The following is a 15,642-nucleotide window of genomic DNA, read 5'->3' as shown; positions in this document are numbered from 1 at the left end:
TTTAGAAATGAAATTGCAGGAGCAAGAACAAATTGCAAAAGAATAAATGCAACAGTCTTCAGCTGTAACGTTTGTCTGAAAATGTGAGACGTTCATGTCACGTCCACATCTTCACAACCTGGAACGAGCAAGAACATCTGGTGGCATAGAAGTACGACGCAGCTTTTATTGATTGGTTGAAGATGCGTTAATTTAACTTCCTGAAGGGACTGACTAACAAACTGGCAACTAAGTGTGTCACTGTCAGTGTAGATGTGAGAAAACAGTCAAATTTCAAATAATACTTTAATCATTTCAATAACACAGCAGTATTACACAGTAATAGGCTTTTCATGACCAGATAAAACCACATTCACTTGTATGGACTGGAGCACTGTACAGTATTAGTTCAGTTACTGTACCTTTGATCATATGCACCCACAATAAATCAGCATAGAGTATCACTACACTACGATTGCATAAGTAATGACATCATGGGGAAAAAAATCAGGCAACATTCATTTGACAGAAAAGATTTGTCATTTTCACTTCATTATAACAAATGAGTGAGTTAAAAGAGACAATGAGAAGAGTCCAGTGTGACCAAACAGAATAAATCAGTTTATAAAGTATAAATAAAGTCATGAAATCATTTGCCCCGAAGTAGCGACACAGCACATCTGAGAATCAAGTTTAAACTCTAAACAAATCTTTAAAAAATATTCTGACAGCTCCTGAATCCTGGAGGAGGCGGAGCGTACAGTGATTGCACAGAAAACCCAACACAGTATTTAGTTAATACAGTACAATGGAACAGGATTGATTCAACACCAGCCGATTATTGAGGGATGGCTGGTCATGCACGTCATGCCTGAGTAAACAGCATGCTACAGCGACGGGTAGCAGCCCCCACACCAGAACAGAAAAGTCTAATTTGATCGTCAGAAAACCTCCCAAAACTAAAGCCGAGCCCTTGTGCGTGAGCCGTCGTCCCGTCAGTCGCGTTCACTTCTTCTGGCAGTAGCTGCTGTAGTTGCTGCAGGCCTTCTGCATGTCTGTCAAGAACCCTGGGACGCCACTCTGCACAGGAAAAAACACACCAAGAGCGTCTATCAGCAAAGCGTCATGAACACATGTGCCCTGGAAGACCCACCCGGGAGGGGCGGCGAGGAGAGCAGCCGCTGACATCACCCCGCAACAACATCTGCTAACGATAATGATGAAAAACCATGAAACAGGCGAGGGGATGGAGCCGAGGCCCGAGAGTGAACCCTTTAAACGCTCTCTTTAAAGACCTCATCACAGATCCGTTTAAGTAGGTTAACAGTGAACATGTGCACATTTCCAAGACGGATTCTTCTTGACTTTCACTTGTGAATGATAGTTAAGTAAATTTTAGGCTTTGTTGAACGTACAGTTTCCATTAAAAGACGTTTTTTGTTGTTTTTTGTTTGTGCAACTTCTGCAATTTCTTTGGGTTCGATTTTAAATTGTTCGAAAACGTTGTAAAAATGCTGTGTTTATGGTCTTATGGCTTAAAAATAACAGATATTTTTGGCACAAACAAGGCTGGAAAATGTTCCGACATCTCATCTAAAACATCCAGTTTTGTTGCCACATCTCGTCTGCAGTATCTTGTTTTGTAGCCGCTGACATGGCTGGAAAATGTCCCGACGTCTCAACAAAAAATCTGTTTTTTCGTCACCAATACAGCTGGGAATTTCCCCGACGTCTGGTTAAAAACATCTGGCTTGGTTGCCAGGAACATGGCTGCAAGTTTCCCAGCATCTCGTCAAAATGGAGCTGAGACGCAGGTGATGCACCGTTTTTGTTGGAAGAACAAAGAAGGAGAAATGTAACTGTTTTCATGTGGTTGTGGATACAGTATAAGACTCACACATGTCATGTATCAATACAAAACCACCTCCTCAATGTTTTTCACCCCTGTGCTGTTTTTTTTTTTCTTTTCCTTGTACAGCTGAGGAAGTGTAATCCCCACAGGCAGCCATTCAAATCACATAAATCCCCTTCTTTGTTGGGAAATGTCTCCAGATGAAGCTGCTTGACAGAAACTTAAACCGTTTCTTTCCGCCGTACATCGTGCACAAGTTACAAGGGAGATTTGCTGCTAACTATATTATTCATTTAAGTCCAAAACATGAGAATAAAATAAACTTACATCTGCTTCTTTTATGTTTAAATGAAACCTCGATTCAATGCAGTCATGTTACTATCCTTCACATGTGACCCAAGTGTAGCTGTTAAGTGAGGCCACTGCCGCTTAATCTACTTAATGGATTATTATTCAGGTTTAAGAGGTTAAATATTTGATGCTGTTATTGTTTGCACACACTCACCTTAGCTGCCCAGTTCACCAGCCAGGTAGGAATCATGCCACCAGGGTTGTCAAAGTAATTCAGGAAAACTGAAACAAAGCACACGTTCATGCCTGATATTAGGGCGTCATCTAATGAGCTTGTCTTTAATTAATCAGTTGATAGTTTGACCAAAGAAATCTTAAAAGAAATGGTCGGAAATGTATTTTTTACAGGTCAAACAGCAGTTCAAAACCAGAACAGAGGTCTGGATGATGATTAAATGAAAGAGGATGCTTCTCTCACACTTAAATGGTATTAAACGTGACAAACTTCATTTCTAGTCATTGATATATCTACCTGAAGCGAAAGTACAGATGATACAAGTACAAGATGAAAGTCACACCAAACTCCATTCATAAAAACATCAGTTTAAGGGCCTTGTTTTCCTTTGGCAATGGAGCGCAAACCAAATTAATCACCTTTCAATTAGAATAAATTAAAAACTACTGCCTTGACGTGTGGGATGTAAAGTATGCCGAGTTGAAGAGTGGATCATTCAGATTTCATAAATGTTTTCAACCAGGTTTAAAGAGGTACATAGCTGTGCCCAAGGGAGAGGCAAAATTAAATCGCCAGATTTGTAAATGGAGTTTGGTGTGAGCTGGTTTCTGAGCCCAACAGACTCTCGTTCATTTTCCAGATATTTTCCAATGTTAGCTGCCAGGACATGACTGCTGATGTGTGTAACACTAAAGATAACACTTTCACATACTTTCTGTAAATGTTAGGAAATCTGCAATGATTGATTTTCTGCCGAGCTCATAATTTCAGCACTTCTTGACATTCACTCAGATTGGATATGGTCTCATGATATCCCCTCATCATGTGCTACCTCTGGTTCCACAGGCTCCGTCGCTCTCCAAGGCGACGCTCTGCTTGTAGTCTTTGACGCGCAGCACGCCGCTCTTCTCCGCGCACGCCGTCTCCGGAGAGCTTCTGGCGAGGATCACCCAGATCTTCCTGCCGTCCACGTCCAGGTCTTTCCGCTCCCTCACGTACACGTACTGAGAGTTGAGCTGTTAGGGAAAAATACGCTCTCCGATACACCCTGAAGGGGAAAACTTTGAGTGTTCGCGTGTTTGACTGGTTGTATTTGCGCCGGCCAGAAGGATACGTCTCTGTTTGACAGAGGAAAAGGGTATTTTACTTCCCAGTAGATCGCATTCTGTCCGTTGAAGTCCTTCTCATAGAGCTCTGAATAAAACAAATAACTTAAAACATTAAAGAGAAAAACATCAGCTGCAGGTGGACAGATACATGACACACAATACACTTAAAATGATTATGGTTTCTATTAGGGCTGGGCAACACATGGATATTATAAGGTCATAATGATATTTTAAATGTCTTTTCCTGGTTTTAAAGGCTAAATTACAGTTAAGTGATGTAATTGTCTTTACTTAACAGACTCATCATGTCTTTACCCACTCACTCATTACATCCACATTGTGATCCACCTCAATTGTGATATTGAGATATTTGATTTTGTTTCCAAGTCCAAACACTGATGAAGTCCTTTAGAGGAGATTTCAAAATATCAAGACATGGATATTTCGATATGGTGTGAAAAATATCACAAAATTATTTTTAGGTGGTATCACCCAGTCCTAGTTTCTATGGCAAGAAAAGGTAAGGACATTGAAATTGTCTTTAATAAAGACAATTAATAAAGTTTGACTAAATAAATAATAAAAAAAAAAAGATCAAAATGTATTTTTTCATGTTTCCTGAGCTCAAGCTTGCAAACTGCATCAATTGTCCAACCAATACTCCAAAACCAGAACCGAGGGCTGGTCGACAATTGTAATACAATTGTATGATGACGCTGAAATTGTCTTCAACAAAGACAATTAATAAAGTTTGACCAAAGAAATGTGTGAAATAACTGTAGCCTCCCAGTAGGCTAATGTTGTTTCAGTAAAGTTTCTCTTGATCCAAACAGATTTAAGAAACTATTCAACTTAGTTTCTACCATTTAAAACACAACTTAAACACTTACCATCACATACAATACTGCATGTTACCACCACAGACAATAAGACTGCACCAAAAACACACACACTACTTAAACTATGAGTAAAACCACACATGCTACATCTAAAATATGTAACTGTTTTTGATTCAAGCTGGACTTTTGTTTTAAAAACTAGACGAGGCAGCTACAATACAACATGTGGCTACAGACTAGAGAAACAGCATGTTACCTGCAGGTTACTGTAGAGGTGCATGAAGATAAGGATGACATTTCAAAAAAGGTTAATGTGAATATGAAGATGTGTTCTTGATCAGGAGAGATGAGAGAAAAATGATTTTGGATGGCAACTACACTGACAGTGTGAACCTCGCCTCACTGTTTTTAATTTTTACCTTTTGCATATGAATCCCAGTGTTTCCGATACTTCAAGTCCATGTAGACATCTGCACACAGCTCTGCAGTGCAGGTGTCGAGCACACCGAAGACTTTGTACTCATAAAGTCCAGTTTCCTGAGAAAACAGCACATGAAAGTTCATTCTTCCAAATGCAGACTTCACGCCACACCCACAGTGTGTAACTAATCCCAAACCACACAACTCTGATTAGAGCCAGTCTGCGTGCGACCACAATGAGGAAGTGTGTCGGATTTTATTCAAGAGTGCAGAAACATGTGTAAAGACTCCAATCTCACACTGAAATGTAAATAAACGAGGCACACTGCATTCATAATAACTGATTTTGTGGCTGAATGTGTGCCTTAATGAGGAGAAGGTACAGCCACACCAAACTCCATTCACAAAAACATACATTTAAGGTTGCTTAGTTTCCAAACAGCAGTGAACAGTAAGCCTACATTATTCTGAATAATTGAGAGAATTCATGCATTCACTTTGTTTTATCTTGCATACATGAAGTTATGGATTACAATTTAATAATTAATGTCGTTTTACTTGCTTAATTTCTGTTCACCTTTCGGTCTAAATGAATTACAAAGTACTTAATTAATGTGTGAGATGTACGCCGAAATTAAGAGTGGATCATTCTGATTTCATTAGTGTGTTCATCTCGGTTGGACGAGGTGTGTAGCTGGGCCCAAAGCGTAAGCAAAATAAAAATGACAGATTTATAAATGGAGTTTGGCGGCAGGTTTCTGTGCCAACAGCTCTCGCTTGATTTCCGGATATTCCCCATGTTGGCCGCTAGGACGACACTGCCGATGTATCTACTAATGTTTATAATACGTTAATTACATTAAATATAATAATATCACGTCAGTTCTGTAAAGATAATCGATGATGATACCGACGCTACAGGCGTCAAACGGATCCTGACTGATTAATTCCGTCAGTCAGGCAGCAGCCGTCTTTCCGGTGGTGACAGCAGCGGTTTGATTTATTTTCCGCACCTTATCTAAGAGCCGGTAGATTTTGACTCCCATCGTCTCGGTGAAGAGCTCCCATCCTCCCTCCAGCTGCGGCTCGTCCAGCTCCCTCCACGCGTCCTGAAACTCCTCATCTGTGAACTGCAGCGACATGACGGCTCCTCTGCAGCAGCTGTCACACAGCACGGAGGGGACACCGGGCTTCCGCTCTCACCTTTCACAATAAAAGGGTTAATGGTTGAGGTGTGCACATGTTGCTGTATTTCTTTACAGAAAACTGTCCGAGAAGGGAAGTAGTATCATTAGTAGTATTATATTTAGTCAAGTAGTTTTACAGTTTGGAGTATATGACTACCTTACTTCAGAAATCAGAAATACTTTATTATTATATGTTATTATGTGCTAACCTAGTATATATGTTATTATATTATATTATATTATATTATATTATATTATATATACTTGAGTATTTCTTTACTCCACTACATTTATATTTGTGTGACATTTTGAATGTTTTAGAAAGAAATATTACATAATTTTATTAAAAACGTGAGACATTGTTACAAATAAAACTACCTAAAAATGAATAAAGTTGTTCAAACAGGCTCCACGTCAACAAAAGACTACAATAAAATGTTGCTAACATATTTATTTATAATAATATTCCAATAATATAATTATTAGACTAGTGTTGTAAAATGTTTTTTAACACTCACATGGGCCTGTTTAACTTTTATTGTATTTTATATTGTTTTGTATTTAAGTGAAGGTTTCAATGAATGACTTGTGTTGGAGTATTTTTACAGGCTGATATTGTTACTTGAATTAAGTAAACAAGTCGACATACATAGATTTTATTCTTTAAAGACTTTTTTTAGATTTCTCTCTACTTCAGGCTTTTAAAATAAGAGACAAATAGTCTTAGTTGCAGGTGATTCAGACCTGAGGAGCTCAAACTGTGGCAATGAATCATATTTTACAGGTTTGTCATCATATGTTTTGTATTTGTTAATATGTTTTTATGACTGTTTTAATTAATTAATTGGTGAAAGGTGATATAATTTCGCCTACTTTAAACTGAATATCAAACATCAACCGAGGAAGAAAAATAGAAGAAACATGTTTAACATTTGACAGAAACTGACTTTCCGTCAAACTTTTTCCACGACTGATTTTCTGGCTTCTATCTGGATTTAAACGCTGACCTAACACTGTGTGAGACTCTCTCAGGGATCACTGTTGTTGTCATGATTACGTAAATGTCCCACAACAGCCATCAATTCATGGTGTAACATGCACACACCTGTTGTACACACTGTAAAAACATTGACACAGTAGGTATCTCTCCCTTCTGCTCAGGGATTTTCTCTCTGTTACATAACACTGATTATCTCACACTAACAAATGTGAGCTGGGATTTCTGGTTGTCGTCTCCTTTTCAAATCACCGTGAAACATTTTTAATATTCAGGATAATAACATGTCCAGCTGTCAGCTGGAGTCTGAACCCTGCCCTCTATAAACAGTCACAGAGGAGCATCAGACACCTGCGGGAGGAGTTCATCATTTCATCAACAAGTCATAAACATCACGAACCAAAGACTTAATGTCAAAGGATTTATTTATCTAATCTTAAGTGGATCAGTAAGAAATGATGGATGTGGCTGTGTTAGATGGTGTGTTTTGTGTTTCTGCACTTCTTGCCACACAGTGTTTATATCACTTAGAGATTACAGCACAAATCCAAAAAGTGTTGGCTATATATTACATTAAATATGGGTTTAAATTATTTACATCCTTAGATAAATTGTCTTTACCTAAGGTCCTTTTTTTCCTGTCATAACATAGCTCAACAAAACACAACATAACATAACAAAACACAACATAACACAATATAACAAAACATAACAAAACAAAACACAACATAACACAATATAACATAACATAACAAAACACAATATAACATAACATAATATAACAAAACATAACACAACACAACATAACACAATATAACATAACATAATATAACAAAACATAACACAATATAACACAATATAACATAACACAATATAACACAACATAACAAAACACAACATAACACAATATAACATAACATAATATAACAAAACATAACACAATATAACACAATATAACATAACACAATATAACACAACATAACAAAACACAGCATAACACAATATAACATAACATAACAAAACACAACATAACACAATATAACATAACGTAATATAACAAAACATAACACAATATAACACAATATAACAACACAATATAACACAACATAACAAAACACAACATAACACAATATAACATAACATAATATAACAAAACATAACACAATATAACACAACATAACATAAAAAAACACAACATAACACAATATAACATAACATAATATAACAAAACATAACACAATATAACACAACATAACATAAAAAAACACAACATAACACAATTGACACAACATAACATAACAAAACACAACAGAACAACATAACACAACGTAACATAACATAACATAATTTAACATAACATAACATAACATACAATCATACTCTGAAGTGATTTCTATGATGTAAACAGGTCCCTCTACACTCATCATGATTCCAGTTTGTTCTTTTACATTTTGAGCTCCAGTGTCAACCCATCCAACCGGAAACAAACTGACTGATTACAAAATAAAAGCATGGTGGAACAAACCTTGGTACTGATGCGAGATTTCTTTTGAAACACACCGGAAATCGCATGTTTCCCGACGGTTCGGAGCTTCACGGTCCCGTCATCGATACTTGAAATAGTTGCAGTGAATGGGGATGGCAGTCAGACAGCAGCTCTGAACCTGAGGACTTTACAGGGGGGACGCTCCTCATGAATGGGAGTCAGATTCCAGGCCGGAGAGAGACGCTGCCTGTCTGCCTGTCTGTCTGTCTGTTTGTTTGTTTGTTTGTTTGTTTGTTGTCGGCTTCAGCACAGAGGAACAACAACACTGCCTTTACATCAGATGAATGTGAGTGAATATTTCATGAGACAAGTTTGAGCGCACGCTGCAGAGGAGCTGTCTGGAGGCTGTGGAGCGACATGGAAAACGGCTGTGAGGTAACTGAACCCTCTTGTGTCTGCACGGAGCTTTGTCCAGCATGTCCAGCAACATCAGGTTTACATTCATTTAACTGTGACCAGCTAATAAAGGCTCCACATAGAGTTAAATATATGGAGGTGGTGCGGATTAATTTGTATTTTTATTAACTTGTGCCTGATTTACAATTACAGCAGTTTAAACAAAGACTGTGTGTGCAGCCTGTCTGTTAAAGATTGTATACAACACATTATTGTTGTTGACTGTGAGAGCTGGATAAACCTTCACCTAATGCCTCCTTTTCTTTAATTGTTCACAGACACAAACTCCACTTAACTTCCAAGTGAAGGCAATAAGTTGAGTTGTTCATTTCACTGATATCAGAGGAAGTTTGTTGAGTTCAATCATGAATAAAAGTGACCGCCAACTGTTTAACTTCTTCCACACTTAAAAACAGAAAGCAAAGATCTTCTCACGAGCATGACAAACCTTTTAAATCTGTCCTCGAGAGCACACAGCCAACGTTTTTGGGTTTTAAATCCTTTTAAAGCTGCAACAATGAGTCCATTAACTGATTTGGCATTTGATAGAAAATTAGTTGCCAAACATTTTAATAATCTTTTTATCCTTTCAAGTGTCAAATGTTACCGATTCAAGCGTCTTAAATGTGAGGATTTGCCGTTTTTTCTTTCTTATTTTTGAAGTTTAATGAAGATTTTTGGAGCGTTGTTTGGTTTAAATGAATCTATTTGAAGACGTCATTTTGGGCTCTGGACAATTTTATCACTAAACAATTTAATCGTTAATCAATACATTGATTTTTCATGTGTCTGTGATGGATTGTAACAGTGTTTTTGCTTTAATTTTGAGAGTCTAAAGAGACAAATTCTCATTATTTTATGTGGAACAAAGATTCTTCTTCTTCTTCTACTGTCTGTGTTCAGGCAAACAAATGTTTCATTATCGATTAATCTGTAAATTATATTTTCGTTTGATTCGTTTTGTCAATAAAATCTAGTAAAATGCACCGTTTGAACTCCCCACAACTAACTTTTCTTGGTTTGTTCGAGATTCATTTTGCAATCTTTAACGACAAAAGAAAAGCCTTCACATGTGATGGGCTGGAAACAGCGAGGAGCTACATAGATAGGAGATATTCAGCTTACTGTCTCTGAGGGGAAACGAAACCATAAATATTCACATTTTAAGAAGCTGAAATCAGAGAATTTAGACCTTTGTTGTCTTGAAAAATCACACACACCGATTAATCGATGATCAAAATACAGTTAATTGTTGCAGCTCTCAGAAAATTTCAACCAGTTAATTATTTCACTCTGTCAGGAATAAAATCCTGGTGTGGAAACTCTTATCAGCCACTTAAAAACCCAACATGTGGCATTTTTAAAGTTGCTTAAAGTCCCAAATGTTCCCTAAAATACAGACGACAAAACCTCAGTTGAAGCCTGGGAAATGCTGGTCAGACTCACAGTCGCACAAACAAAAGAAATGCTTTTAATGCCAAGAAAACAACTGAGCAACACGTGTTTGAAACCCCGACACTGATGCAGAGTGTAAGTGACGCTGTCCTGCTCATTTATTGTCTGAATCACAGCTTTCCTCTCTGCAGACGTGAGGTTTGGGGTGGTGGAGGTGGTGGTGGGGGGGGGGGAGAATGAGTGCTTGTGAAATTGCTGGTGATTTCGAAGCTCCTCGCATTTCACGGAGCAGTTTGTAATGTCATATCCTGCGCTCTCCAGGGAATGTCTCAGCTCGTGCTGGGCTGAGTGGTCCTGCGTCATTCAGGCAACCTCCCCTGACTGGGTCAGGAGGCGGCGGGGGATTGTGCAAAAGAGGTTACTTTAAAGCAGCAGCAGGGTGGCGCTCAGAAGGACTCGGGTTGAGTTGTGAAACGTGGTGTTGAATTCTCAGAAAAAGCATCTGTGGGGTCTCTTTGTCTTCGTCTGTCCAGTGTTGAGCAACAAGTTTTGCTCTTTCACTGCTTTCTTTTTCACTTAAAGGGACAGTTTACTTAGAAAAGGAAAACTCATTATCTCCTCCCCCCATGCTGATGGAAAGTCAGGTGAAGTTTCGTAGTCCAGAAAAACATTTTTATGGAGCTTCACAGCAAAACGGCATTTCAGCATTCTCTTAAACAACTGAAACAGATGGGGACTCAGTAGAGTGCATACCTCCACCAAGGCACAGCAGTCCCCTTTAATTCAATCAAGCTTAATCCAATATCCTATGTTACCTCATCGCGTCTGAGAAAAGATTATGCTTTGTTCCCTGAGAACTTTCCGAAAATGTAAAAATTAAAGAAAGTGAGAAAAAAAAAATCTTTGATCCTTTTTATCTGGATCAACACCAAAAGTTAATGGGGTCTATTCTGGGCCGAGACCCGTCCTCCATCCAAGTTTCGTGGAAATCTGTTTGGCAGTTTTTGTGTAATCCCGGCGACAAACCAACAAACAAACAAACAAACCAAAGACAATAAAAAGTAAATACAAAATGGCTCCATATGTACATCGTCTGGCGTAATCTAAGTCTCTGTAAGCACCGTGATCCCACAAGCAGCTACACTGAAGATTTCTGTTTTGAAAAAGGTGGTGAAATCAGTTGAAACAGTTAAATGTTGACAGGCATCATAATATATTGCATTTAATGTAGAATTTACGAGAAGGCAAGTTGTTGTAGCAGAGTTTCTTAGGTGCTTAGAGCCGTCCACTTGTGATCACAATGCGAAACAACCTCATTGACTGAATTTTCATTTTTGGGTGAACTGTTCCTTTAATGAATGATTTCTTTCTCCACACAGACTGGGCGACCCTAGCGAGGGAACCTGGTAAAAGGGGCGACAGCAAGGAGGAACCATCTGTGGTTGGTTACCAGAAGGCTCCTTGATCCTGCAATGCCAGAAGAAGCTAATAAGGACGCCATGAGAACGCCAGTGACCTCGGAGAAGGTCAACAACAACAATGAGCGTCCCGCAACACCCGTGACGACCGTGAACATCCCCCTGGTCAATGAAATCCAGCTGACCGCAGCCACCGGCGGGGCCGAGCTGTCCTGCTACCGCTGCACCATCCCGTTTGGCGTGGTGGTCCTCATCGCTGGCATCGTGGTCACCGCCGTCGCTTACAGCTTCAACTCACACGGCTCCACCATCTCTTACTTCGGCCTGGTGCTCCTCTCGGCCGGACTGGTGCTCCTAGCGTCCAGCGCCGTCTGCTGGAAGATGAGGCTGGAGAGGAAGAAGGAGAGGCGACGGGAGAGCCAAACCGCCCTGGTCGCAAACCAGAGGAGTATTTTCACATGAACAAGTCGGACGACACATATCCTGGTTCTCTGAGTCGGAGAACCAGCTGTGGACAGATGTTGTCCAGCATTGCGTTGGGATTTCCGACCTGTAAAAGCTTCGACCGCAGACCCAGAACTGAAAGCTTTGAAGACATTGTCAGGGATTTATTTGTCAAACAGACGTCGAGCATCTGGCGAGCTGGGAACGCAGCCAACAGGAATGTATCACAATTAAGATGAATTACCACTGTGCGAAGCGATGTAGAGGAAGTCTCCCATTAATCCGCCGTTGGATGTGGCGGCTTTGATTGTGATGGGAGGGACTGTGGTATGAACAGCGCAGGAAAGGAGAGGGAAAATCCAGGACAATGATTCATGCCTCGTTTACTATGTTTTAACTCGGACACGTGTTTATAGAGTCTCAGTGTCCATCTCACAGGGAGGGATTATGGATCGCCTGTTATGGATGGTACTTGATGAGGACTGTGTTTAAAATCTGACACTATATCCTGTTCAGATGAGAAGGCACGTGATATTATACACAGAGAGAATATTTAACTGTACATGTATTTTCTCTTAAAGCACTTTGATCCTTCATAATCATCATATTCAGTATTAAACGACATCTATTAACAAATTCAATAAGTGACACGTTCAGAATTCAGTCAGTAATTTGGGACATCAAATAATCAATACTGTAAATCGATATTAAACGTAGCATATGTTTTGTTTTGATGTAATCGTTTGCATGTATCAACTGTCAACAGGACGTCGTGAGGTTTAATAAACTCATTAATACAAAAGTTATAATCTGCGAAGAAGTTTCAGTGTTTAATTAACTAAATTAACACATTTCATCTCATTTGTTTAATCTGCACCCTCATTGGTTTATGGAGGACATGCCGTGGTAGAGACTTGTCAATCACAAGGAAGCCACGCCCCTAAATCATACTCTGCTTTATCATCTATTTCACTCTAAATGGGACCAAAATTCACAAAATGAACATCATGCTGTGTTGAAGAAGGCTTGAAACTAGAGATTGAGACCATTAACACATTAGGAAACTGTATAGTGAGGAAATTAATCAAGTGAGAAGTAGGGTCATTTTCTCATAAGCTTACATACAGTCGTACTTCTATTTGAAACCAGTCGAGTCGCCTCCTGCTGGACAACAGAAAGAGTGCAGCTCCAACACACTTCTCAGACCCAGATAGCTGAGGTTGCCAGAAAAAGTTTTGGTTTCCATCCAGACACAATGGTAACAAACCTGGCAACCCCACTAACACTAGCTGTTTCATCTTGCTTCCAGTATTTATGCTATGCTAAGCTAAGCTAAGCATGTCCTGACTCTTTACACAACAGATTGATGTCAGTGTTGTGACTTTAGGAAATAAAAGCAAATAAGCAAATTTCCCAAAATATTAAACTGTTCCTTTAAAAAAGAAAAAACAGTTAACCTGCAAAATTTACATAACCATTTTTGAACATATCCACATAAAAAAACACTTTTGGTTAGGACTCTTAAAACTCTTTTAAATGAGCACCAGCTCTGACGACCTACATATTCACTGATACTGATTATGAACAGGTCAGGATTTTAATGTTTGGAGCAACTCCTGATTAGTTGACGTCACAGTTTCTGTTTCTTCGAGACAGTTTATGAGTCAGACAAGTGATGAGTTATTACATTAACGTTCAGCTCTTTGCTTTTCCGTGCTGAATTGAAGGAAATGTTTTTCTCCCTCTCTCCCCTGACGTACATGGGTGTGCCGGAGTCTTCACACACAAATAAACAGACTGTCTGCTGTTGATTACCTCAAATAATCAAACTGAGTATGGTAGGGAAAAAAAAAAAGCTTTGGATTGTTATGTCAGTTAAATTAATAAGCTTTAGAAATATCAAAACATATCATGACTTATTAAAAAGGTCAGCTCGCAAGAGTTTTAGAGATCTGTCTGTGAGATTTCTGCATCCATCCCGACACAATGCAGGTGAATTTAATGTTTGAACTTAAAAATAACATTTTAAAAAAGTCTACACAAACATCTCTGACCAGAATCATTGTTCCCATAATGCTCCAGTTGAACTATGTGGTGTATTTGGCTTTTTAAATGGTCACTCTGTCAGATCAGGTCATCAGAGTCATGTCGAGTTCTTGGTTCTTCGGTTCACAGCCGACAAAAATGTCATTTTGACTTGTTAAAACGAGAATTTTAAATATTTTTTAGATATTTTCACATGTAGAAATGACATTTCGACAAGTGAAAACTGATTTAAAGATATATTTAATTATTTATAGACATCAGTAATATCTTTTTCAATCACAATTACAGATCAAAATTGAATTATAGCAATCTGTAACTGTGTTTCAATAGTAGTCAGAGGTCAAAGTTGACTAGTAAAAAGTTGCAGAAGTTGTCAAACTAGAGTGAAAGAGACACATTCATGTGTTTGTCAGGACGTTGCGAGGCATCCCCAGATGCTTTGGTTGTCTTCCACTGTGACACACAACATGGAATAAAATTCAAAGGGTCATCCAGGTATTTTTAAACCTGGGCCCTCTGTTTACGTGCTCATGTTTGTTTTGGAAACTGGTCCATCTGATCGCCTCGGCCAGCAGCCTGCAACGTAATCCTCGAGGGCAACTTCGCCTCTCAAAGCACGTCCACTAAAAGTGCCTCTTTTTGGCCCGTACAGGCTCAGATTGTTTTGTCTCTGAGTAAAATCCTTTTGGTTTTAACCATAAACAGCCGTTATGTTGCTCTCACCAAATCCACCAGACTCCATTTACAGAAACATTTTATCATCGTAAAACACATTTCCTTCAAGCTCGACGGAAATGAAAATAAACCCACCAAAGCCGTCTCGGTTCATCTTATCCAGTGTTCCAGCAAACACTGGTTGGTCGACGTAAATCCTGAATTCACAGAGTTGGATGTGAAAAAAATCTGGAGAGGAGCGAGAGGAGGAAGAGGCTCCAAAGAAATCAGTGTATTGTGCAGAGTAACTAGAGGGTTGCTTCTGCAAAAATGTTTCTGTTAAATTTATTTATCTATTTTTTATAAATCTGTTAATGCCGTTGGCAGTACAATACACATGATGTTCCTACTTCAGATGGAGATAACCATCCAAAAACCTGAGTGGAGATGGTTTAGTTGTTGTCATGTGATCTAAGTACCAGCAAGATAAAGTAAGAGGAGTCAAGATTTTTTTCTCATCTCTCATCTCATCTCATCTCATCTCAATTAAAATTTAATTTAAGTGCATCACTAAACACCACTAGACATAAGTGAGAAAACATGTTTTTTCATCTCGTTTTAGTGAATTGACCCTTTAATCGTCTATTTCTAGTCCGCTTATTTTTCCAATCTGGCCTCATCATATCATGTTGTGACTGTGTTAATTAAGTTAATATACTGTATCATCTAAATAACCATCAGCTCATTTCCCTGCCGGCTTCTCCAGACATCTCGGGATATAAATTCCCTGCGGTAAAAGGAAGTTGAACTCTCCTGTTTGACCCTGTCGGGTTT

At 38.8% G+C, this 15,642-nt stretch overlaps 2 protein-coding genes across 2 annotated transcripts; one reads left to right on the top strand and one right to left on the bottom strand.

Moving 5' to 3' along the window:
- Window positions 1-266: 266 nt before the first annotated feature.
- pctp (phosphatidylcholine transfer protein) lies at window positions 267-5,895 on the bottom strand. Its single transcript, XM_084370563.1, has 6 exons — window positions 5,739-5,895; window positions 4,725-4,842; window positions 3,472-3,551; window positions 3,190-3,361; window positions 2,337-2,404; window positions 267-1,059 (listed from the first exon to the last, which is right to left on the bottom strand). The coding sequence occupies exons 1-6, from the start codon at window positions 5,865-5,867 to the stop codon at window positions 985-987; spliced, it is 642 nt and encodes a 213-aa protein (XP_084226689.1). The 5' UTR covers window positions 5,868-5,895; the 3' UTR covers window positions 267-984.
- Window positions 5,896-8,559: 2,664 nt separating this feature from the next.
- Window positions 8,560-12,911, top strand: tmem100a (transmembrane protein 100a). The gene is made up of 2 exons (XM_084370744.1): window positions 8,560-8,830; window positions 11,626-12,911. The coding sequence occupies exon 2, from the start codon at window positions 11,719-11,721 to the stop codon at window positions 12,124-12,126; it is 408 nt and encodes a 135-aa protein (XP_084226870.1). The 5' UTR covers window positions 8,560-8,830; window positions 11,626-11,718; the 3' UTR covers window positions 12,127-12,911.
- Window positions 12,912-15,642: the final 2,731 nt, after the last annotated feature.

Source organism: Pagrus pagrus, assembly GCF_965226575.1.
Source record: "Pagrus pagrus genome assembly, chromosome: 13".
Taxonomy (NCBI): Eukaryota; Metazoa; Chordata; class Actinopteri; order Spariformes; family Sparidae; genus Pagrus; species Pagrus pagrus.
Note: the sequence above shows the minus strand (reverse complement) of the source record. Positions and strands in the feature narration are given on the sequence as shown.

What these genes read in the sequence shown, in the direction of transcription:
- tmem100a (XM_084370744.1), top strand. Translation starts at nt 11,719, where the DNA reads ATGCCAGAAGAAGCTAATAAGGACGCCATGAGAACGCCAGTGACCTCG.
- pctp (XM_084370563.1), bottom strand. Translation starts at nt 5,867, where the DNA reads ATGTCGCTGCAGTTCACAGATGAGGAGTTTCAGGACGCGTGGAGGGAG. An exon ending in TTCCTCTGTCAAACAGAGAC is followed by an intron (nt 3,362 to 3,471) that starts GTATCCTTCTGG and finishes CTCAACTCTCAG; the next exon opens with TACGTGTACGTGAGGGAGCG. An exon ending in CGGAGCCTGTGGAACCAGAG is followed by an intron (nt 2,405 to 3,189) that starts GTAGCACATGAT and finishes GCTTTGTTTCAG; the next exon opens with TTTTCCTGAATTACTTTGAC.